This window comes from Chelonoidis abingdonii, chromosome 3 (assembly GCF_003597395.2).
Source record: "Chelonoidis abingdonii isolate Lonesome George chromosome 3, CheloAbing_2.0, whole genome shotgun sequence".
In the NCBI taxonomy this organism is placed as follows: Eukaryota; Metazoa; Chordata; order Testudines; family Testudinidae; genus Chelonoidis; species Chelonoidis abingdonii.
Genome location: NC_133771.1, coordinates 151,710,788 through 151,736,417, shown reverse-complemented (window position 1 = coordinate 151,736,417; position 25,630 = coordinate 151,710,788). Strand labels below are relative to the sequence as shown.

At 38.5% G+C, this 25,630-nt stretch overlaps 1 protein-coding gene across 1 annotated transcript in view; it reads left to right on the top strand.

Annotated features, from left to right (window-relative positions):
* HEATR5B (HEAT repeat containing 5B) overlaps nucleotides 1-25,053 on the top strand; it is a 90,963-nt gene extending 65,910 nt beyond the window's left edge. The window contains exons 27-36 of the mRNA XM_032772392.2: nucleotides 990-1,169; nucleotides 4,025-4,262; nucleotides 7,787-8,047; nucleotides 9,662-9,789; nucleotides 11,666-11,810; nucleotides 12,883-13,152; nucleotides 14,524-14,748; nucleotides 17,186-17,337; nucleotides 22,178-22,391; nucleotides 24,470-25,053. Of these exons, the coding sequence (XP_032628283.1) occupies nucleotides 990-1,169; nucleotides 4,025-4,262; nucleotides 7,787-8,047; nucleotides 9,662-9,789; nucleotides 11,666-11,810; nucleotides 12,883-13,152; nucleotides 14,524-14,748; nucleotides 17,186-17,337; nucleotides 22,178-22,391; nucleotides 24,470-24,774 (2,118 nt within the window). The 3' untranslated portion in view covers nucleotides 24,775-25,053. The remainder of the gene's footprint in view (nucleotides 1-989; nucleotides 1,170-4,024; nucleotides 4,263-7,786; nucleotides 8,048-9,661; nucleotides 9,790-11,665; nucleotides 11,811-12,882; nucleotides 13,153-14,523; nucleotides 14,749-17,185; nucleotides 17,338-22,177; nucleotides 22,392-24,469) is intronic.
* The last annotated feature ends 577 nt before the right edge of the window (nucleotides 25,054-25,630 follow it).

Sequence of the window (25,630 nt, the reverse complement as noted above, 5' to 3'; positions counted from 1 at the left end):
TCATCTTATCAGTATGAAGGAATACTGGAAAATAACCCCAGTTCACAGCTCTTCTCTCAGGAAAGGAGTTGGGGGAAGGTGCATTATTCAGCTCAGTTTAGACAAAGCTAGTAATTGTCACAAGGCGTGTCACAGACATTATTCCTACTGGAAATCTTTAACTTTACGGAACCCCTATAAATTGGCTCCTTTCTGTGGTGTTACAGCTTCGAGGGTGTGATTGTATTTAAGAGGATGGTTGCTGGGGTATAGCGCTGTACAGGTGGTCTGCATGATGTCTAAATCTTAAGGATATGATTTATTTAAAAAAAAAATGAAACACTCATAGTCCCAAAAATATTTTATTGACTTTTATAGGACATGGTTTTGGGAAAAAACCTTTTACAGACATGGTAACATATGGAGAAATGGACCCTTTTTAAAAAATAACTTGAAATGGGAAAGAAGTTGTTAGTATGCTTTAAAGCCCCTCTTATTCTAGTGATTTTTGGGGACATTTAGTACCTAATTTTACAATTGCTAGGTTTTTTAAAAAGTTGTTTATACGTTACTTTTAAAAGGGCTCGTATCCAGTACACAATTCAAAACAAATGTGATGAAAAAAATTGTATTTTGCATGATTAGGCTGACATACTCAAGAACAGAGTAAAAATGTTATTGTTCCTACTAGTTACTGTGGTTCATAAATAAACACAAACATCTCTGCATAATATTACATGGCATACTTTACAGGTATCTACATTGTAAATTGCAGATGCCATGAACTCTGCAAACACCATCTTTATGCTTGTAAGTACTGACTTAAGCTGGTCTAGAGTATCATGAAAAGGAAAAACTTAGCTAGACCGTTTTTTGTCAAAGGGGGCTATTAGGATATGTTACAGAAAAATTTTAATTTGGCATAAAAATCTGTTTGCTTGAGCAGGTATCATTGTGCATGATTCCTTCCAAAAAACCCTTTGAGAATGCTTTTAAATATTCTTGCTTAGGTATGTAGCACGTGGATAGGAAGTGAGGTTGTTAGTGACCTGAATGATCTTCGCCGAGTTCACAATCTCCTTGTCTCCTCCTTGGACAAAGTGCAAGCGGGAAAGGGGTCTTCCAGTCAGCTTTATCAAGAGAGTGCCACGACTATGGAAAAATTGGCAGTCCTGAAAGCCTGGGCTGAGGTAAACATTCAGCGTTAATATTTACCATATACCTCGGATTAGTTACTATAGCATAGCTGCAACTTCCCATCCTTTTAGCCAGCTGACCAGTCCGCCAGCCCCAAACCTTCTCTCTTTTCCAGCTATTCTGACGTCCTCCTACCCTCTCCAGGCTTTTGGTTCTCCATGCTTCATCTTCTCTTTATCTAACTTGTCCACATTTTTCATGTTGCTTCTATTCTCTCTCCTCCCCATAACTGCCCCACAGCTCCACCTTTCCTCCATTCTACCCATTTGTGCACACTCATGCCTCCCCCAGAATTTCCAAACTCTGTCAGATGTTGATTTCCTTCTCAGGCCCTTTCTGTTAATTTAAAAACAAAATTCAAGGATGTGCTAGTTAAATCAAAGCATAGCTAATTAGTAGGGCCCTACCAAATTCAAGGCCACGAAAAAAGCATCAAATCTGTGAAATCTGGCCTTTTGTGTGCTTTTACTCTCTACTATACAGATTTCAGGGAGGAAACCAGCATTTCTCAAATTGGGGGTCCTGACCCAAAAGGAAGTTGCAGGGAGGTTGCAAGGTTATTTTAGGGGGGAGGTCATGGTATCGCCACCCTTATTTCTGTTCTGCCTTCGGAGCTGAGTGGCAGCTGTTGGCCAGGCACCCAGCTCTGAAGGTAGCGCCCCGCCATCAGCAGCTCAGAAGTAAGAGAGGCAGTACCATACCGTGCCACACTCACTTCTGTGCTGCTGCTTTCAGAGCTGGGCAGCCGGAGAGTGGCGGCTGCTGACTAAGGGCCCAGCTCTGCAAGCAGCAGTGCAGAAGTAAGGGTGACAATACAATACCATGCCATCCTCACTTCTGTGCTGCTGCTGGCAGCAGCACTTCCTTCAGAGCTGGGATCCTGGCCAGCAGTCGCCACTGTTTAGCTGCCCAACTTTGAAGGCAGCGCTGCCACCAGCAGCAGCACAGAAGTAAGGGTAGCAGTACTGCAACCCCCTCTACAGTAACCTTGTGACCATCCCACAACTCATTATTGTGTCAAGACCTTTACAATCACAATAGCGGGAAATTTCATATTTAAATAGCTGAAATAATTAAATTTATGGTTTTTAAAATCCAATGACACTGATATTGACCAAAATGGACCATGAATTTGGTAGGGCCCTACTAATTTGCCAGGAATTCCCCAAAAAGGGAATAATAAAACTACAGGGCTACTGAAGTCATTGTTTGGGAATGTAAGATACCAAGGAACATACACGTATCTAAAAACGATGGATTTCACAAATAACATTGTGTATGGTAACTAATTAGGATGTCCATATGAGTTAAATCAATAGGGACTTGAAAGAGAAACTATCTGAATGTTTGGCTAAGCATTATGAACTGTCATTCTAGCAGTGTGAGTAGTTTGATGAAGTTGTAGAAAAATGGCTTCATTTTCAGAAGGGCTGAGTTCCCACAATTATGACTGAAGTTGATAGGAGCAATGGGAGTCTAGTAACTCTGAAAATCAGGCCAAAAGTTAATATAGGAATCAGATGAGATAGTGAGCATAAGAAATTATTGGACAGAAAATATTTTTAAATTTTAAATACTGTGCTGCAAGACAGTCTAAATGATGAAATATTGTAAAAATGTTTGGGTTTAATTTAACATTTTTATCTGTATTTTTAATGGTGATGATGCTCTTTTTGTTGGCTGGAACTACTGTATTGTGTATAACCTTTTAAATGTGGATGTATTTAATGAGCATGTGTGACGTGAAAGCTATTATAGAGGACCCTGAATATGGTGTGCCAAATGGAATACAGATTGGTCCAGGTCTTACTAAAGCTTTTCTGAAACCATTGGCACTATACGTTTCATAATGCAAAAATAAAAGTACTGATTAAAGAGTCTACTTTGTGTGAACTTTGCTATGCATGCCATCGTGCATTGTTTTATAAAGTGTTACTTTAGTGAATAGTGTTTTGAAGAAGCTGAGCACAAGCAGGTCTCAGATCTCTTGCATTTAATTTCCTTGGAAGTTATTTTGAGAAAATAAGGAAAGTATTAGCACTTCAGCCCTGTAGTGTTAAGCTATTTTCAGCTTTGATCTGAAGCAAAGCATCTGTTGTGTGGAGACATTTATGTCTGCTACATTTCTTTTCTAAAAACACTGCTTTTTGTTCCTATTGCAAATCTTTTCCCCCAGTCTCTCTCCTTATTTGCATAATGTGTCCTTGTGTAAGTGCTTTAAAAATTTTCCCTCAGCCCCTCCATGTTGGGTATCACATGTACCAATTTACAGACCCTTTAAAGAACAGTACACAATCGGGGGGGGTGGGGAGGGGAGGGACACTTCTTCACAAGGCCTGAGCTACACACACAAAGTGACCTGAATGAAACTAAATTGATTTTATTCCTTCCTAAACTGATTTAAGAGTAAACCCACAAGTGAGTTGCACTGATGTAACTAAACTGGTTCCTAAATAGATTTAATTTAGTTAAATTGGTGCATTTTCTGTGAGAAGAGCCCTAATGACACTCTTCAGGTTGAAAGTGTGAGTAGCCAGATTGGCTACTGTGCTATGAATGTTAACAACAAACTCAGATTTAACTTGGAAATATAGACTGATAAAACCTAATAGCTTTTCCGTTTTTCCTATCTTTATTTCCATCTGTTGCGTAGCATAACATTTTCCAGTATGATATTTTGCAGTATTTTTTTAAAGTGTTTTCAGATTGTCACAAAAATTTTAAAACTATTCATGATATTCCATAACAGCTAAAATAAAGGTCATTTACAAGTGCAATTTGTCATTTAATTGAAAGGCTTTTTTCTTTTTAGAATTTTAAAGCAAAAATTTTGTATCTGTTTTTATAGGTGTATGTTGTAGCTATGAAAATTAAAAAGGAAGCAGAGACCAAACCAAAGCGAGCAATAAAGAATACGGATGATGAGGAAGAGGATTTTGGTACTGTAGATGAGCTACCTCCAGACAGTTTGATAACACTTGTACAACCTGAGCTGCCTATTCTGAGTCGCCTTTGGCTAGCTGCATTGAAAGACTATGCTCTTTTGACTTTACCAGCTGAATTTGCTAGTCAGCTTCCACCAGATGGTAAGCACAGCAATTCATTTTTTTTTTTATGACTATGAAAGACAGAATGAACATCTTGGTAAGGAATTGTTGGAGGAATTTTGAATTTCTTCTATAAATTACTTGCTTCCTAAATGAGTTTCTGTAAATGCATAACTCGAACACTGGATGTATACCTTTTTCATTATGTATAGACAGAAATCCTAAGGCTGAAGTAAATGTTTTGTGTGGTGGTGTAAAGTTCCATCAGCGTGCATTTGAGATGACCTATTGCTGCTGTGTGGTGAAACGACAACTGAGTTTCATATGTCATCCCAAACATCTTTTATTTCATTTATGCCTCTGTTTTTTCAGAAAAGTTACTTTAGAAAAATGTACAACAATTGAAAATGTCTTTTGGTGCTATATTTCATATCACTTTTGTCTCTAGAGTTGAGTTGTGTTAGTTGTCGTGTTCAGTCTTTGAAATGACTAGAGTAGAACAAATGTTAAAATATCTACACTTTATAATAACTGTTCTATAAATGGGATGAAATAATGTAAAGTTAGTGATTAACTAACTCATAGAATTTTATCTCAACCATAACACTGCATTTTCACTAAAGTCCTGAAACTTCACCATTGATGCGAATGGGAACTTTGGCATTGACCTGAATGAGTGCAGGATCATGCCCAAAGAAAATAAAGGGAAGTTTCTAAATTCTGTTCAGAAACAAATCCAATATATTTAACTTGAATTTCAAACCTAGTCATAGCTTTCTCTGGCATTTCAGTGACACAGATCAAGTTTTGTTAGCGTTCATTGCAATTCTTATTTCCACAGAGCACTATAGCAACAGTAAACTACATGAAGATTCTCTAAGTGTAATTCATTCTAAAATTGCTCACTCTCTAAATTGAATGAAACAAGTCTTTGAAATATATTTTTCCCAAAGTCTCCCTATAACTTATAATTTACACTATCCTTTTCTCTGTTTATAGTTTATATCAAATATAAAGTACACATTTTTTTAAACATAATTAGTCATTTCCAGGATTACCTAAGTCCATGTCTAGGGTTATCTAAAATAAAGTTGTCTGATTTTTCAAAGATACTGAGTATTTGTAGCTTCCATTGGCTTGTGGGAGTTGAGTGCTCAGCATTTCTGAAAAATAGGCAACTTTATTTTAGATGACTAGACATGCATTTAGCTGCCTAAAGGTAGTCAAACATGTTTTGAAATTTTAACCTAAATTCGTACTTTAGAATAATAAAAACATAAAAATACACTGAAAATATTAATGACTGAGAATTAAAATAGATAATACATTAGTAAACAAAGACTGAGAATTGAATAATAGATTATAATACATGTGTGAACAATAATATAAATGATCACATTCTGATTATTTTAATAATCGTAGACATACCCCAGTCCTGCAAACACTTGCATGCATTTAATTTTACAGATGTGAGTAAATTAAATGAAGTAAATTGGACAATTTGTGCTTAAAGTTAAGCATAGGCAGGTTTGCAGGATTGAGGGTCTTTTAGACTATGAGTAGCATATATTGTATTTTTCTGAACACATGAAGAAACAAGGTCCCTGCTTTGAAAAGCTCACAGTCCAACTCAGGAAAATATTGATATGTACTTGCAACACTGGTTCAAATGTAAGAAAGCTTGGGGCCACTGGTGAGGAAATCAATGAAGTGTTGCATTCTAATCCATGGAAGGCTGTAATATATCCATAGAACTACAGTGTACTATAACATTTTAAACAGCTGAACCACATTAAGGTTCCATTGAAAAGATTTAGCTGGATTTTAATAACTTTTCAAATGAAATATAAATTAATGAGAGTTTTGTATTCAGTGACAAATGTAACAGATTTTTCAAACTTTTAGGTGTTTGTTTTTAAGCTGTTGTTTGTAAGTGGGACATAATCAAGAAATCGTAACTTTTTTTTTCTTAAATAAGGAAAAGAGACTCAGATATAGAGCCAGTACTTGGCTTTTTACGGCTAAGGTTTCTAGGGTGGCTAATATTTCTTTTGTTTTGGTTTGGTGATATTTCTTGGATTGCATTGTATCCTCCTGGTCCTTTTGTCTTTCTTTGTCAGTTTCTGAGGTCTTTGTGGATTTCCTTCAGTCCTATGCAGCACAGAAAAAAGTTAGGACAGGGAGGAAATTTAGTCTCACTTTATCATCTACTAGCAAAACATATTTTATGTCAAAGAACGGGAAGTGGTATGGGGACAGCCTTAATGATACAGAGGCCAGCTAGTCCTGTTGACATGGAGAATTGTGCTGCAGGTAGCAGTAACAAAGATCAAACTTGAATATCTACATCAGCAAATGTACCCTATATATTTATACACCTCTACCCCGATATAACGCTGTTCTCAGGAGACAAAAAATCTCACTGTTATAGGTGAGACCGCGTTATATCGAACTTGCTTTGGCCCCACCTGTTCCTTTTTCCCTGACGTCCCCTCCAGAGACCCCTGTCCCTAATCACCCCCAGGACTCCACCCTCTACCCAACCCCCGTGCTCCCTGTCCCCTGACTACTACGACCGCTATCTCCTCCGCCCCCTGACAGGCACTCACCGGCAGCGGTGGGAGGTGGAGCAATGTGGCGGGCAGGCTGGGGAAAGGTCCCGCACTCACCTGCAGCAGGAAGCGGAGCGCCATGGCTGGGAGCTGGTGGAGTGGAGCAGGCTGGGGCCAGGCTGCTCCGCTTCCCACTGCCGATGCGTGCAGGGAGGTTGCACTCACCTTTGGCGGGAAGTGGAGCAACGCGGCCTCAGTCCACTCCCCTCCACCACCTCCCAGCTGCAGCGCTCCGCTTCCCACTGCAGGTGAGTGCGGGGAGGTTGAGGAAAGGACACCCCCCCCTCCCCGTACTCACCTGTGGCTGGGAGCTGGCGGAGTAGAGCAGGCTGAGGCTTGACTGCTCCGCTTCCCGCCACCGGTGAGTGCGCGGAGGTTGGGGAAGGGATGCCCTCCGCACTCACCGGCGGCGGGAAGCGGAGCAATGCGGCCCCGACCCCGACCCCGTCGCTGTGGGGGCGGGGTTTGGGGAAAGGTCCCGCACTCACCAGTGGCGGGAAGCGGAGTGCCACGGCTGGGAGCTGCAGGGGTGGAGCGGCCTGGGGCCGGGCTGCTCCGCTTCCGCCGCTGCTGGTGAATGCGAGGGGGATCCCTTCCCCCTCGCCTCTCCCCCGAGTGACACGGCTAGGGCCGGGGCGAGAGAAATGGAGGGGGCTGCTCCCGGCCCCCCGCTAATCCCCCTGGCCCCCAAAATTGCCCCCCCAACAAGTCCTGCCTCCTAGACCCTGGGGTGGAGGAGCCCTTGACTGCCCCCAAGACCCTCTGCCCCTTATCTAAGCCCTTGGCCCCAGCCTGGCACTGTTAACACGCTGCTCAGAGCAGTGTGTGTGAGCTTTACCGCACTGTATGTGAACCCATGTTATATCAGGTCGCCTAATATCGGAGTAGAGGTGTACTTACAATATATGCCCTCTCACGCACTCACATGTACTTTTTATGCTAATTTAACAGGTGGAGCTTTTTACACTCCAGAGACAATTGATACAGCTAGACTGCACTACCGGAACTCTTGGGCTCCAATCCTACATGCAGTGGCACTCTGGCTAAACAGTGCAGGATTTAATGCTTCTGAGTCACCAGAAGAAGCAGCTGCAGCAATGCCTAATTCACAGAAACGTTCCTCGTCTATCATATTAAACCAGGCACCTGGAACACCACCTACCACTAAATCTTTGCCAGAGATAAACAAAGATAGAATGCATTTGATTTTAGGTAAGAGCTTTATGATATCATATTTCAAAGTTTAACACCACAGTGTAGCTGCATTAAAAGGACACCATCATCTTGAAATCTAGCCAGTTTAAAATGGACCATATGTCCATTCCAACACTTACAGTCTGGCAACCCATCTCTCCAAAATGATTTTTATAGCTGTGAAAAACACTGCTCTATGTCCTTTTAATGAAATCTTCTAGATTAGTTTTACATCTGATTGTTACGCTATGTTTAAAAATAAGTCATTAGGTATCTACATATAGTATATTTATTACGGTTCAGATGATATAAATTGTGTTCTCTAGATGTGTTCTTTCTATAATTTTAGAATCATGAGCTAGATTAAATTATACCCAGGGGTGCTGGTGGTGCTGCTGCTGCACACCCTGGCTTGAAGTGATTTCCATTATATACACGGTTTACAGTTTGATTCAGTGGAATTTTTTTCCAGCACTCCTGATTATACCTCCTGATCAGATCATTATTCAGTAAAGACCTGTGTGACACTGACCAGGTCACTTGGTCTATGCTGTGCCTCAGTTCGTCATGTGTGGAATTGGGGATCGTACTGTACTTCCTACTTCATGGGGTGTTGTAAGGAAAGCATCTGTTAGTAGTTTAGGCATTCAGGTGCTATAGTGATGGGGGCTCTGAAAATGTCTAGGTGTATAGATTTGTAGAATTTGGAATATATGCCCAGCTGTACGCTCTGTCAGTGGCTCTCAAACTTTTTTGCTGATGACGCCTTTCACACAGCAAGCCTCTGAGTGTGACCCCCTCCCCTCATACATTAAAAACACTTTTTTTTATATATTTAATACCATTATAAATGCTGGAGGCAAAGCGGGGTTTGGGATGGAGGCTGACAGCTCGTGCCATCCCATGTAATAACCTTGCAACCCCTGAGGGTCCCGACTCCCAGTTTCAGAACCCCTGCTCTGATTATCTGTGTATATCTTTCAGTCGTTTTTGATCCATGCTATACAAATAACTAGTAAAACAGTGTTGCACTGACAGTCGTATAATTAATTCTGAGACTTTTGTACAATAAACCCAGAGACATAGTAGTAGTTTTGTTTTTTCTTTCTTTAAATAGTAGCAGTTCTTTATAGAGATTGCATGTGAAAGTACTGTAATTGGAGTATTTGAATTTTAAACATTTGTAATAATAATACAAATGTTTCTTGAAGAATTGTGTTTTGTGTTTTTGTAGGTCATACCTGAAAAGATTGCAATTTATTTTTTCCAGTTAAAATATTTTATTATAAAGAAACTTAAAAACACAGTTAAATGTGGCAGATTTTTAATGTATAGATTTGCAAAAGCAAATGACAAAACTTAGTTTCCTTTCCTGATCTATAGGTTAGTGACCATAATTATTTACTATTTACTGTCTCAGTCTTGGTTTTACTGAGAAAAAGTGACTGGTCTGGCATTTTTAACACAAAGAATCTCTCTCAATGGCAAAAATAAATCACGAGTATAACTTTTGTGTTTTAAAAAACCCTCAAACAAACCCAACTTTCGCATCATTTAAAAACTTAAATATGTTATAAAAACAATCCTCATCATATAGGTATAGAAATAAGATTTGTTTGTGTTTCTTTTCAGGTGTTAGTATACAATTTCTCTGTTCCCCCAGGCCTGAGGAGCCTGTTGAACACGTCACATCTTGTTTACAGGCACTGCATACTTTACTGGATTCCCCTTGTGCTAGAATTCATATTGCAGAGGATCAGGTATAGTACATAGGCCTAGTAATATATTACTGATGTTGGAATCTCAGTGGCTTATTCTGTTTTTAGATGCGCATGTGTGTAAATGTTGAGTGATTAATCTGTATTCTGTTTACTTCCAAGTCCCTGAAAATTAGAGCTGGTCCAAACTAGGGGAAAAAACATTTCTGAAATGTAGGCAAATTCAAAATGTTTTTGTTGTTTTTCATAATAACCAATTTTTTCTAAATCTACAGAAAAAGAAAAAATCGAATCATTACCTTAAATTTTCAGCAGTGATTTTTTTTAAACCTGACCTATTAAAGTTGCAAATAGAAAACAACAATAACAGAAAAGCTCCAACAACATTTTGCAAAACACAAAATGTGCTATTTTTTTTCATTTAAAATTTTTTTCTTAAATTTTCAAAAGTAGGCATTTTAGAAATGTTTTTTCAAAAGTTCCATTTTTGAATGAAGAACAGATTTCAATGAAAAATAATAGCAGTCAAAAAATTTTGAGCAGCTCTACTGGAAATATTCTTCACTCATTATGTTCAATATCTAATGTGCTAGATTCTCCTAGGGAGAGAAATGAATCCTAAATTCAAGAAGGAAAACTTTATAAACAAAACTCAATGGCATAGCAGAAATATATTGTTATATCTTGGAGGTCAGGAGATCTATTTAATTTGCCATGATGATTTGGTGTAGGAATAAGTGGGATCTGTGAAAAGCTTTTCCATTTTAATTGGTGGCTCATGTTTAATTTTTAATAGCAGTTCAGTAAATCTGAAGATCATGGCAGTGGACTTATCATCCCATTCTCTTTTCCTTAATGCCTGATAAACCACAGAAGATGATCTATTTTATTTCTGTAGAACAGAAAGCTTTATAGGGAAAGTACTATGGAAGTCCTGTAGCAACACTGCAGACCAAGTACTCTTTCTCTTTTTTATTTACAATTACTTGGATTTTTGCTAGCCACAGAGTTGAGGGTGAACAATTATGTGTTGTCCCCTCCCCTGCTCTTGAGTAAGTGGCATAAAACCCACGGTCAATCATTCAAAAGATGTTTCAGCTCACATAAGCGCAATGGGCCTAATGCCACTTCTCTCATAGTATCACAACCATGTCCCAGATGTATTCAGACAGTTTGTTTTCATGGGTCTTCATTCTTTAGCAGCTTTATGGTGTTTACAAGGGCTTTAATTATTTATTATTTTGTGGGGAAAATACACTACTTACTGGATAAATCTGGCAAAGTTATATCATTGTCCCCTTTTGTGTGTGGTTGGTTACTTTGGTCGTGGGAGGCTTTCCCTTCAGCATCAGATCTCCATATCCCCCAGCAGACTTTAACATTAGTTTTCAAGCAGCTGAGGTGAAAAAATATTTTGTTTTAAAAAAAGACAGTAAATTGCCAAACTCAACCAATACATCCATTTAATACCATTAGGCTTGTGTATCGGCACACTTGCCCATTTTTTAAAATTTTTCTTCTTTTAAATCTTACCATTAAAACAAAAATGAGAGAACAATCCTACTAGCAATCCCTTGTGTTTCTCAAGTGTTGTTGCACACTCTTGGGATTAGGTTTAACCATTTTTGTTCTTTTAGAAAATCCCAGGTTATGGTGAGTGAAAAATGCTCCCTTAGAGTAAATCAGTGATGTAACAGGATAAAGGGTGGGGCATACGCAAAAGTGAGTCTCTCAGAAGTGAACTGAAAAACACAATTAGTGTGTACCAAAGTAACTGTGCTTTTTAAAACTGAGAAAAAAATATTCTATGACTAAGAAGAACAGTAGATTAAACAGAAACCATTTTTGCTGATAATTAGGGGTCTGTGAGCCATTCACTTTTAATTTACATTTTAAAAAATGCTTTAATTTATTCTAGCTCCTTGGTGTTGAACTTCTGAGTGTGATGCATCGACTCTTATTGACCTGGGATCCCCCTTCAGTCCAGCTGCTAGTTACAGGAGTTGTCCAGCAGATAGTGAGAGCAGCTCAAGATTACTTGCAAGAAAAAAGGAACACTCTAAGTAAGACTTTAAAAACAAACAAATTTTAAAACTCTTGTTTGCATTTACAGAGGAAAAAAGCAACAAATTTCCTAATTGGGAGAAGAACTCAGATTTATTAAAGTGTGGTTCTTCTCTGAAAACTGACTAGGTAAAAATGGCTCCTGCTTATCCCACAGATCTGTTCAATGTATTCGTAGTTATACCTTCAGTTATCTTCACTGACACTTTTTCTCAAGGTGATTGTGGGACAGGGCAAGGGCTTACTGCTTTTTACTTCTATTAGTGCTGTAGAAAGAACCAACACAGCTAAGAGAGAGTGGAATGCATTTTATACCTTTTTCTGTATCAATAAAATGGTTTATTAAAACCCAATAAGTTACGTCTTTCCAAACCCATGCAGGCAATGGGACAGCACGTGTTTCCTAAAACATCATTTGAATTCAGTGGAGTTGCATAGGGGTACTGAGGGCATAATTACTAAACTTTATTACTGACAATGGCAAAGGAGAGAACATAGCTTGTAAGTCTGCCACTCAGAAGAAAATCGTATAAACTGAGCACATTTGATACTAACATCATAGAGACGGTACACAGAATCCCACAATACTGTTTTTAGAGTCACATTTCAGATTGGAATAGCACTTTAATATTTTTTCTACAGAAATCTTATTTGTTTATAACTAAGATAAAGAAAAAAAAAACTATTGTATTAATATACTTCACTCAACATTGTGCCTGGCAACATGCAGAAGTTGGCATCTTTTGATGATAATTTCACCACATGAGTTTTTTAAGTATGAAACACAGCAACTGTTTTCAGACATTGTAATTATTAAATTTTATCAATTTCTGGGCTCGTTATGAAATTTTTAAGTCAATTGTTATGATCACAAAACCTTTAAGGCAATTTAAAACTCCCTCAGCACATGTTAACTTTAAAAGTAGTATTTTTCTTAAACTGTGTGATCTGTCTGACATTATACATTAATGTGAACCTCTAGCTCTTCTCAAAGTATTATCTACCTGTCAGTATTTTATCTAATAGTTATTTAGGGTTTTTTAATATTTAACCAAATGTCTTTCACTGCAGATGAAGACGACATAAAGGAAAAAGAAACATGCCTTGTGTTAGGAGAAGGTGGTGAGAACGGTGGCCTTGTGCCTGGAAAATCTCTCGTCTTTGCAGCCATGGAACTACTAATGTTTATCCTAGTACGGCACATGCCACATCTAAGCCCAAAAATGTCAGACTCTCCAAGTCATGTTTCTGCCAAACCCCAGCTCTCTGAAGAAAGTGCTCGCCTTGTGGCTGCCACAGTTACCATCCTATCTGACCTGCCGTCTCTGTGCTCTCCAGCCGGTACTCTACTATAACTTCATATGCATAAATGAATGGGTTTTAGGAGAAATATAAGACAAATTCTGTAATTTGAAATGACCAAGTTACACAGCAGTAACTAAAAATGTTACCTCCATTGCAGACCACTTTAAGTGAAGCTAATTTATTGATGGTGAGGTTTAGATTCTAGAGCAATTTAAGGGTGCCCACTTTTCAGGTCACAGGACATCAGGAAAATCGCAAAATCAAAACTTGCACTGTATGCCCTATTTGTTCTAATACAGCAGAGGCCTCTCTCACGTCTGCAAGAAATTACATTGACATTGCGGATGTTTAGCACTTCTTGCGGTTGAGCCCTTAGTGAGATGCAAAGTTAATAACGATTCTAGAGAAAATAATTTCTGAAAAATACTTGGCCTGTAGTCCAAATGAGTGATTAATGGATGGCAAATGTTTAGTTAAAAATAAAAATTTTCTATAAGCCAGCCCAAAGTCTTGCACTGCTGCCATGCGGGAGCCTATGATTTGATTTGTGGTCCCATTTTTTCTTGCTTTCAGGGATGACTGAGTAAAGAAGTGTTTGAGAAGAAGCATTCAGTAGTGAACTTTTAGACCAATTAAGGAATGATATTGATGACTGCTACAAGGAATTTTGGCCAGGTTTTTTCAGCCAGAAAGCCATCTGCCCAGACTCATGGCTTTAAGTATGAGCTGGGGGAAGGATGAGTACAAATTCTACGTGTATGGGCACTTTTTAGCTCCAATTGAGATGTAAAAAAAGCCCTAATTGGAGAAAGAATTAGTTACTTATCTATTTTTGGTGCTTTGTGGCCCCCATTACCATAATATCTGAGCATCTCACAGCCTTTACTCTATTTATCCCTTGTGAAGTAGGGAAGTATTATTATCTCCATTTCACAGATGGGAAACTGAGGCATAAAAAAGGCTAGGTGACTTGCCCAAGCTCATACAGGAAGTATCGGCAGGGAAAAGAATTGAACCTGCATCTCTCGAGTCCCAGACTAGTACCCTAACCACTGGACCATCCTTTCTCTCTTTAATGGATTTTTAAAAATCATTCCTTGTCAACCTAGAGCAGATTTTTAATGGCTGAGTTATAAATCCCTGAACTGCTGATAGCTTTTTAACTTCATTAGCACAAATTACTCCAAATGAAGTAAATTGTCATATCATACATTTGGACTATAATAAGATGTTTCTTAATTGTTAAAATATTATTGAATTATATTTACTACCACATAAGTAAATTATAGTACATTTTGGTATATCCATTGCTAGCAAGAGATGTTCCACTAAGGAAATATAAAGAAATTGTGGACCATATCTGGTGTTAGAATTAACTGCAAGAATGCACTTTATTTTTTATTTCAGGATGTATGACAATATTACCTACAATCCTGTTTCTGATTACAAGAGTATTGAAAGAAACTGCAGTAAAATCAGTGGATAATCAGGTCTCACCACCAGTCAGTGCAACTCTTCAGGCGATAAAAACTATTGTAACTCTTCCAATGGCCAAGACTGAGGAAACTCATAAGCAATGGACCAGTCTTATCCGCAGCACTCTGGCATCTGTCTTGGAGTACTCCCAACCAGGTAAGCAGTTTACTCTTGACCAGTTAAGCAGCTTAAAGCTAAAGCTTCTGTTCTGGAGAAGTGAATGTTACATGTTTGTATGTAATATAATATAGGCTACATATCAGGTTAGGTTTATGGGGACGAAACGCTGTGATTAACAAAGCATAGCTTGTAAAACAGACAATATCTAAGCTCTAACACAAGCCTGCCTAAACTCTCTGCATTATAGTGAACTGTATTTATAACTTATAAAATGTATGTAATGCTGAATACAATGCCGATTTTAGAATAATACAGCCTTATCTCAGGGCAGCACACTTAATCTTCATCCTTCTTGACCTCTCAGCTGTCTTTCTTGAAATCTTGTCTTTCTTGAAATCTTGTCCTTACTTGTTTTTTACAAATCAGTTCTCTTCTACCTCTCCAGTCATTTCCTCACTGTCTTTTTCAGCAGGCCTCCCACCCTTCTTCTGTTTCCATAGGTCTCTCACAGGGCTTGGCACACTTACCGTCTGTTTCTGTGCATTTTCTTTAGGTAACCTCATCAACTCACACAACTTCAACTACTATCTCTGTACCTTTGACTCACAAATTTACCTCTCCATTCCTGACCTGTGTCTCTTCTTCCAATCCTGCATCTCAGCCAGTCTCTCTGAAAACTCTTGGACGTTTCACAACAATCTTAACTCCTTGTCTTCCTTCCCAAACTCTTCCTCACTTTCTGTTACTGTTGACAATCTATCCTCCCCCATGTCACCCACGCCCATAAACTAGGAATCATCTTTGATTATCCCCGCTTTCCTTTTACCCCAAAATATCTGCCTACCCAGAGAGAATCAGATCTCAGTGACCAAAGTTGTGCATAGGGAGAGAGACAGTGTCTCAGGTAGGCAGAGCCATAATTGTATCGAGCTGTATGCAGTAACTCAAACTCAATACCTGGAATTGTGGTTCATGGAACTGGAAGTCAATGGTGTTTTAAGAGAATCGGTATAATAAGCTTCATGTAGTCTTCATCACAGTGAGCATTACAGTAATTCAATGTGAAGGTAGTAAAGGCATGGCTGACTGGCAAATTCACATCAGAGAATTGATCACAATATAGTCTAGCATAATACAGAGGGGTAAAAGACTAGCCACTGATATCACCAGCGAATCAAAGAGAAGTGAGGACCCAAAAGCATCTCCATATTGTAAATCTCCTTGACAAAGGACTGAGTGACTCTTTCAGTAATGGAAAAAAACATATCCCAGCCACAACCCCTAGATGCTTCCCCTGGCCTACCAGCAGCATCTCCATCTTGTCTGCACTAACTTCAATCAGCTTCCTCTAATCCAAGCATCTTTTCTGTCCTAGAAGAACAAAGAAGTGGTACAATCCATGTTGTCTGACCCAAAAGAGAGATCCAGAGATGCATGTAATTTACCTACCGAGAGTATCTCTGCCAAAACCATCTCACTACACCCCCAAATAATCTGAAATATAGATTGAACAGGAGAGGGGGGGAAGAGTTTGGCAGAAGTGATCATGTGAAATCTGAAGGGCCAAGAGCGTAATTACATAATGTCCTCCTTTAGGATCTTTGAGAGGAAACAATCATTGGATTAAGTTTTCCAGGCCAAACACATTAATTTTCAGTGGCCTCTTTAGTTGTATGTCTCATCAAACTACTCTCTCCCAACGTCACCTTGGCTCAAGGGCCTTCAAGCCCCCATTTCCACAAGCACCACTGACACTTATTATAGACCTTCTATGGACTTCATGAGATTTCATTTAACTCCTTGCAAGGTGCATGCACTGAGGCAACGGTTTGCATGCCTTCAGTTCACTTTTCAGGACAGAATGAAGTTGCACATTTCGCTAGTTTAGCAAAATGGACGGTGTGATTTTAACAGGCTTATTAACACAGTCAAATCGTAACTAATTTTCAGCAGAATATTCAAGAACCCTTCTCCTTAGTGCAGGCTACTCCCATACTAGATTTTTGGTTTCTACATGCCAGCCATTTCAGCTGCAGAGGTTATTTTGAAAGGGTTTGCAAGAGACTTGGTTATAATGGGGACTGTATAATGTTTTTTCCACCATCTTTCTGCTAAAAAATAGCATAGTTGTATTTGCTTAAATTTTAAAAACAATAAAAATATACCTGTGGCCAGAGACCAAGCATGAATAATTTTGGCTGCATAGGTAGAAATTTCAGGAAGTTTTAAGCAGTTTAAAAGAGAGGATTAGACTAGAGTTAATCATCTTAAACAACCTCAACTATATTAGTCACTACCACTAATTGCAAAAATGTGACTCTGGTGGTGGTGAATAGGCACATATTTGAGCATAATTGAAGTCTTTTCTAGTACATCTCTTTGTTGTGAATTATTCTATTACACTAGGATTTACTAAACAAACTCTAAAATCTTTTCACAATAAGCTCAGCCTGCTTTTCTTTTTGTTTTTCAGAGGGCACTAAGTCTGTTCTTGATGAAGTGAGCATGCTTACAGCAATTGCGCTCTTCCTTTGGTCTGCAAGTACAGAAATAATTGGAGTGCAATCCTTACAGAACGGCTGCATTAACAGATTTAAAAATGCATTGAATTCCTGTGATCCTTGGGTAAGCTCATCATGTGGGAGTGTGCACAATCTTTTAAATGCTTGACACAAAGTAACTAGGAATAATATTACATTTTCTGAATTCCCTGAAATCTATAATTTCTTCACTTCAAAAAGTAACCAGATTCTGCTTGTCAAATTAACAAATTAACCATCACAACTATTGCATCAATGGCGATTATAACAAAACATGGAACTTTTGCAGTAGGATTTTCAAGTTGTGCTAAATACTTGATTTATGTAGATTTATAAAAGTTACATCTTTGTTAATGTAAGAAATTTTAGAAAGGAAAAGACCACTGGGCCAAAAAAGTCTAGAGCTTCTCTGGTTTATTTTAATACTACTTCCTCATAATGCTACTCAAACTCCTGTTTCCATAGATAAAGATTAGGTCCCAAATTTGCAGTGATTCTCCTACTTATATATGTACAAAATTTGTTTTATATTACTTACATGTACAAAACCCATTTTGAGTGTGCAGTTCAGGGATGCAGTTACCTGATTTGCATGTGCATATCATTTCAGAGGCCCTCTGAAAATGGTTACATATTTGTCGCAAACTCATTTATGCTTTTTGTTTTGTTTTCTCTTTAAATTATCTTTTCAACTAGTCCATTGCAAAAAGTGATAAATTGTAGCCTGACTTGGCTCAGACATGCTCAGTTTAGCATGAAGTGAAACACAATTGCCATGTAGGAATTTTTTCGTTGGAGCAGTTATACAAATGTGCAGATAGTGTAATTTTAAGTGAAAGAATGTTTCCCAAATTCATGTGAAACAGAAGGTCTTGTAGTCTCAAAGTCAGAGAACTCACTTTATGCCAGTACAGATACCTGCTCACCAGTTGGAGAAGCTGTTGGGTTAGGGACTGAAGCCTCCCCACAGCCCCTTTTTGTGACTTTGTATTTTTTGTTTGATGGACTCCATCTGTTTGCTCTTCCTCCGCCATTGGTAGAGCTTTTCTCATCACCAGTGAGAGACAGTCAACAATTCCCACAATATTATCGGTCACATCCAATTTACAGTTGCACTTGAGCTGAATGCCGTTTGCTTGAAAGGAACAATGAAGAGAGACTGGAGGAGATAAAGGGAGATGATATAAAGAAAATCATCATCAATTCTTCTCTTACCAAAGCAAGGGCTGCACTGAGCTGACTAGTATTAATTATAAAAGTTAAAGGTTGGCAGTGGTAACTTACCATGTTATAGTGTCCCTTCTCTGAGTAATAACAAGATATCTAAAAGAGAACTGCTTTCCCTGTACCTCCTCCTTTAGGGGAGTGGGCATGGGAGGAGAAAATTCTGTCCATGTCTAAGAAAGAACTGTCTTACCTAAGTCCAGTTCTTTGCTCTTCCCCAGCACCCTCCTCATTCCAGTGATATAGATGTTTTGAATTGTTATCTCCAAAATTTATTTCTTGATGTAGGTCTAAACTTCTTCCTCTATTTTCTCCACTACTCTTGGGGTTTTCTAATATGTTTTCTATATAGTGTTTCCCCCAAGAGGCACTCAGATTTCCTGAGGAGAAAAATATAAAGAAAAAGCATGCCAGATTTAGGCATTTAGAACTCTATTCCACCTGAGAGTCCTTCTCTGCAGTGGAGTCATCAGTTTCCAGACTGAACTGGGGTCTTATGCTCTGTCACTGTTCAGCAGTTTGCCAAAGCTTGACTTGCTGGAGTTCTTAAGGTGGCTCTTCTTCCAGTTCAATAGTCACACCTACAGCAGCTCCTGATGGAGACAATGGAGAGGGGAGTGTCTAGAATGCCAAGAAGAAGCCTTTACATCTATACCTATTCAGCTCTTTATAGAGACCAACAACAGGAGAAGTTCATTTCTCTCCTCCGTTTAAGGAAGTTCTCTGCCTTTCTCATCTAGCCAGAAATGAACACTCTCCCAGCACAGTTTTGGTAACAACAGAGAGCAGCTTAATATCAGCCATACTGGGTCCATACTTTTGTTTTGTATGTCAACAAGGGAAATATACTCTAGATTGCATTGTATTATTTATTTTATTATTTCAATATATAAAATGGCAACTACAGCAGCCCCTAGGTGGCTGCACATTAATGATTAACAGACATGCATTTAAAAATAAGCTGAAATGATATAAAATAGAGAATTATTTATAAATACTTGTACCACCAAAGAATAATGCTCCATCACTGAAACAACAGCCTCAGGCAAAAGCCTGAATGGATAGCTGTGCTTTATATTATAACCTCAAGTTAGGAAACTCCAGCTTTGTTGGACAAACAGAAGTGAATTGCAGAATCGAGAGCTCTCAGCTAGGAAGCCCTTGTCCCTTCATTCCATTCTGGGAAGCTTTTATCTCAGAAAGAGCTCTACAGACTCCAAAGTGGATTCAGGCCCTGATCTTGCACCATTAGAGTTAATGGAAGCTTTGCCATTGACTTCAATGAATGTAGAATCAGCAAAAATTCTGCATTTGAGGACAGAGTAAAAGAACTGTGGACCAAATTCTGCCATCAAAAGCTGGCACAGGGCTCCTGCTGAAATCTATGAAAGCTTGTACCTGCAAATGTGTAGATTTTATTCTTAAATATGTGCAGTTTAAACAAAAGCTAGTGAAGGTTCCGTGGTAAGTCACTTCAAGAATTTACAACCACATCTGCTCTGACCCCTCAGACAGAGACCAACACCTACCAGATCTCCACCAAGCATTCTCAAAACTACAATACCCGCACGAAGAAATAAGGAAACAGATCAACAGAGCCAGACGTGTACCTAGAAGCCTCCTACTGCAAGACAAACCCAAGAAAGAAACCAACAGGACTCCACTGGCCATCGCATACAGCCCCCAGCTAAAACCCCTACAAACGCATCATCAGGGATCTACAACCCATCCTGGACAATGATCCCACACTTTCACAGGTCTTGGGTGGCAGGCCAATCCTTGCCCACAGACAACCTGCCAACCTGAAACGTATTCTCACCAGCAACTGCACACCGTACCATAGTAACTCTAGCTCAGGAACCAATCCATGCAACAAACCTCGATGCCAACTCTGCCCACATATCTACACCAGCGACACCATCACAGGACCTAACCAGATCAGCCACACCATCACCGGTTCATTCACCTGCACGTCCACCAATGTAATATACGCCATCATATGCCAGCAATGCCCCTCTGCTGTGTACATCGGCCAAACTGGACAGTCTCTACGGAAAAGGATAAATGGACACAAATCAGATATTAGGAATGGCAATATACAAAAACCTGTAGGCAAACACTTCAACCTCCCTGGCCACACAATAGCAGACCTTAAGGTGTCCATCCTGCAGCAAAAAAACTTCAGGACCAGACTTCAAAGAGAAACTGCTGAGCTTCAGTTCATCTGCAAATTTGACATCATCAGCTCAGGATTAAACAAAGACTGAATGGCTTGCCAACTACAAAAGCAGTTTCTCCTCCCTTGGTTTTCACACCTCAACTGCTAGAAGAGGGCCTCATCCTCCCTGATTGAACTAACCTCGTTATCTCTAGCCTGCTTCTGGCTTGCATATATATACCTGCCCCTGGAAATTTCCTCTACATGCATCCAACGAAGTGGGTATTCACCCACAAAAGCTCATGCTTCAAAATGTCTGTTGGTCTATAAGGTGCCACAGGACTCTTTGCTGCTTTTACAGATTCAGACTAACACGGCTACCCCTCTGATATTCAAGAATTTGAAGAGTCGAAACAACAAGGATGGAAGAATATTATTTATACTGGTACGGGAGTACGAATTGAAGTAACCAGTTGAAACTGGTCCCAGAATGTAGGTTGAATATCAGGAAAAATGTTTTGAGATGGAAATTTTAGACAGCATCCTAATGGAAGTTGAGGAAGCTCCAACACATTGCGGGAGCCTCTAAATCTGAATTATACAGAGCACTATCAAATCTGTTGCAAGGAATTAATCCTACATTGATAGGAAGATAAACCAGGCAGCCTAACAGGTCTCTTTCATTCTTACTGTAAATGATTCTACGATCTATAATTTTAATTTATAATCTTATCTATACCTCCAAGTTTTCTGCCATCCCAAAATGTGATCAGTGTCAGATTGATCTTCTCACAGGCCATTAATATTTTGAATAATACTGCTCTAAGTCCCTGTAGGACCCTGCTTGATAACTCATCCTATATGGTGTTATTAATATGTCCAACTTCGTAGCCCGCGTTCTGGATTATCATATGGTATTCAAGGCCATATCTCTCCAATTTGTCTGAGATTTCTATGTAGTATTTTGGAAAAATCCCTTTTAAATGCCAAATCTAATAGAGTTTGACACAGTTGACACAGTTTTAGAATATTAAGAACATCAACTTAGTTTTCCATGACCTATGTTTTGTACTACTCTAATACTTCTTTTAGGCTGGGGGGACCCCTTTGCCTTTGTGGAATTGGAAGGGAACTTCAGATGACTCCTTATATACACCCAGTGTTATTGCTAGTAATTCTGTTATTTATGGAGTCAGCTCCCTGTGGACTCTAGAATGCATCCCATATGGCAGATTAGTATATTATTAACTATTCGTTAACTTTCCTATCTTGCCTTCCTTTCCTATCTTTCACTTAGTCATTGCTCTCTTGTTTCCTGCATTTGTTTCCTAGTTAAACTTCTTTTTCTTGTATTGAAAACTGAGTAACAGTATTTTTAGCAGCTGAGCCATCTGTTAGTCTTTTGCTGTTTTCTGCCAATTTCAGTGGTCTTTTTCCTTTATTTCCTCCAAGCATTTTTATATTCACACAAAGATGTGATGGATTGTATTGCCGACTGCCAAGTCAACTATATAAATCAATAAAATCTATTTATCTTGATTAGGTTCAAGCCAAGTGTTATCAGCTTCTACTTTCTGTATTCCAACACACCAACCGTGCCCTGTCAACTCCATACATCCATTCATTGGCACCAATAATGGTTGAGAAACTGAAAGCTGTAGAAGGTAACCGTCCAAACAGCAACACAGAGCTTTTAGCAGTCCAGGAAGGAATTAAAGTCCTTGAAACATTGGTTGCCCTTGGTGAGGAGCAGAATAGTAAGTATCTTTTTTTCTGTAGAACACTAATAATGCTGAAATACAACGTTTTACATCAAGAATGTTGTAGTTAGGGATTTGGTGGTGGAGCTGATACAGTTAAAATGGTGGTTGAAATTATGCAAAAACTGTCATTGTACTATAGCTTTACATGACAAGGGCTGTTGTATGCCAGGATTGCACTAGCACTCCTACCTCTTGTGGTTGTAAAGAAAACTTCCAAATGTGGTGTAGTATTGTCCTCTTGTGCCTGCAAATGGAAAAAAGTAATAGAGAGCTGCGCACTGCTCCAATTGTTACCTCTTTCACTAGTGACCATTTTAGCAGACCTATTGCCTATTTATGTAGGTATTTCTACAAATACTACACCCATCACCAAAGTTATTTGATTATCTTGAGAAACAGCTATGCTGGGTTTGGAAGGGCTGTTTGAAATTGTGGGCAAGTTGGAAGAAAGTAACATCACTTTCTTTCCGCAGAAAAGAATATTCATAACATATATTAAAATTCAGTTAAGTTAAAAATGAATCCGCATTCGGAGACTGATTGACACCCGAGAGCCATCTGTAAATAAGATTACTGTTTTCAACGTATTCCCCAGTGATATTCATCCACATTAAAAACAAAAATGCCACATACAATTGGCAGAACTTACTCAAGAGCCACTCTGGTTTTGGAATAGTTGAGCTGAGCAGAGCAGGTGTGAAATGATAGACTAGTAGAAATGTATGGGGGAAAATTTGTCCAACATCTGATTTTTGTTAACATTAGTTGGAGCCAAACATATCAGTCCCCCTACTTATATGAACACTCAGTTCACATTTACCTCAAAATATAAGAACATAATAAGCAATATTCTGAAAAATCCTTTAACCAAAAATGCTTATTACAAACTTAAAATTTATAGTCTAACATAATTATTTATTTTAAACAAAATAAAGCTGTAATTAGATTATTCAAAAAATCAGCAGCAATGACTGCTTTAGTTTACTTTTTATTTTTTTCCAAGAAGTGTCTCTTCCTTGAGTTGCTGTTTCCTCTGATCTCACAAGCTAAGCACACTTGGGCTTGTCAGAACTTGGATGGGAAACTTTCAGAGTCTTGGCAATTAAGTAGATGACTCTCTTCTGAGTCTTTCCTGAGCCAGTGCACCAACACAGGGGGTGCTGTTCTATTGGAGGTGGTATAATCTTTCAACCAAAATGTAGAACTAAGGTCCTAACCAAGTGTAGTCACTAAAGATACCAGGAAGCTTTTCACAAAAGTAATGATAATAAATCCTACTACTTTGTGTTTACATAGCATGTTTTATTTTGGGCTCTCAAAGTACTATGCAAATACACTTCGATCCCCCTGTGTGAGAGATTAATAGTATGCCCATTTTACAGATGGGGAAACGGATACATAACAAGCATAAGTTATTTGCTGAAAATCATGGAATGAGTCAGTGACAAAGACCAGGTCTAGAATGCAGGAATTCTGATTCATAAAATCCTTACTCTTACTACTAAACCATACATTCAGAGTAAGAGGTATGCCAGTGTCCTAGGTAAATTCCAAACATGGTAGCAATATTATACTACCAATACTTTTATTTCCCTGCTGCATTTTAAAACTGATATGGAGGTACGCTTCACTTTGTGTCCTAAACTGGTATGTCATACTCTGTATGATGATTGCTTTACAGAAATAAGATGAAATGATTTTTCACTCTGTAAAGTCCTATAGGATCCTTTGAGGTACAAGAGGCTCTACCAGTTTAACAGATTTAGCAGTGAGCACTATCAGGCTGTGCATTAATCTCCCCAGTGAAGTGGCTGCAACAAAACCGAAGTGTGTTAAACACTAGAAAATATGGAATACAGCCAAATCCTACACCGGCCAGGAAGAAGACTGGATATCCTGAAAAAAGGTCTTCTGCATCTTAGACTCCTTTTGATTTTATTATATTATTGCTGTGTTTGTTTTCAACTTTAACTGTATTGGCTCTTATATAGGAACAGTATTATTGCCACAATTCATTTTCCATATAGTTTTCATTTCTAATCTATTATGCTTTTTTCTTCTTTCACTTTCAGGAGTCCAGTTGCTTGCTCTTCTAGTTCCAATTCTGATCTCTTATTTACTGAATGAAAATGCCTTTGCTTCTGCATCTACAATATCGAAAGATCTTCATGAATTTGCACTCCAAAATTTAATGCACATTGGTCCCCTCTACCCTCATGCTTTCAAGACAGTAATGGGAGCTGCTCCTGAATTGAAAATACGTCTAGAAACTGCAGTCCGAGCAAGTCAGGCCAACAAAGCAAAAGCAGCTGCCAGGCAACCACCACCCACAATACATTCTGTCCCAACAATTAAACTTAAAACTAGCTTTTTTTGAATTATTTTGAGTTGTTATTTTTGGGATTATACCTACAATTAAAAGTCAGAAGCACTACATCATTCCTTATGTGCTACTGCATATATGTTTGTATTTTGCATTATTTGTATGTCAGAGGCAATCTAATAGCTTTATGTGTAATTACTTGAAATTTGTGCATCATAAGGGAAGTAGTGTTACAAGTATTTATATAGATTTTTAAGAAATTGAATTTGTTTGATCATATTTGTGAATCTGTTATAAATTATCCACTAAAAATGTATCATCTGTCCTACTAAATTGTGTTGTTTATTTTTAGAACCCAGTCAAACCTTGCAATTGTAAGTGTTTTTAAAAACTAGTTAATGCTATCCCACTGTTGTACCAGCACACTAACACAGCAGGGTTGGAGTGGGAGGAGAAACCAGTGTTCAGTATTTACTATTTATCTTTGGAAATTTCAGGTGTAATAATCACTTTTTTCTTAAAAAAACAAAAACAAAAAAACCCACAAACCTGGTGAAGTTGGAGTGTATCAAACGTAAAATTCATTTCAGGTCACATGTAATACAAAAAAAAGCAGGAACGGGAAAAGATTGCAGTCTTTTCCAAGATAAACAATCAAGCATGCTGTCAAAATAAGATATTAACTTTGTGGTATATCTCTTTCTTTCAGATCAGTTTCCATGCCTGAGAGTTGTTAAAAGGATTCAAAGAACCAACCCCCCTCCCCCATCTCTCACTAAGATAAATGAAAAAATGCATTGGAAATAATGTTTATAAATGGGACCATATGCCATCTGCATTTCTATGGCTCTGGAATTTGCCTGTTGCAAAGGTTCCTGTGGTAAACTGTCCCCCTACTCTGCCCAGATCC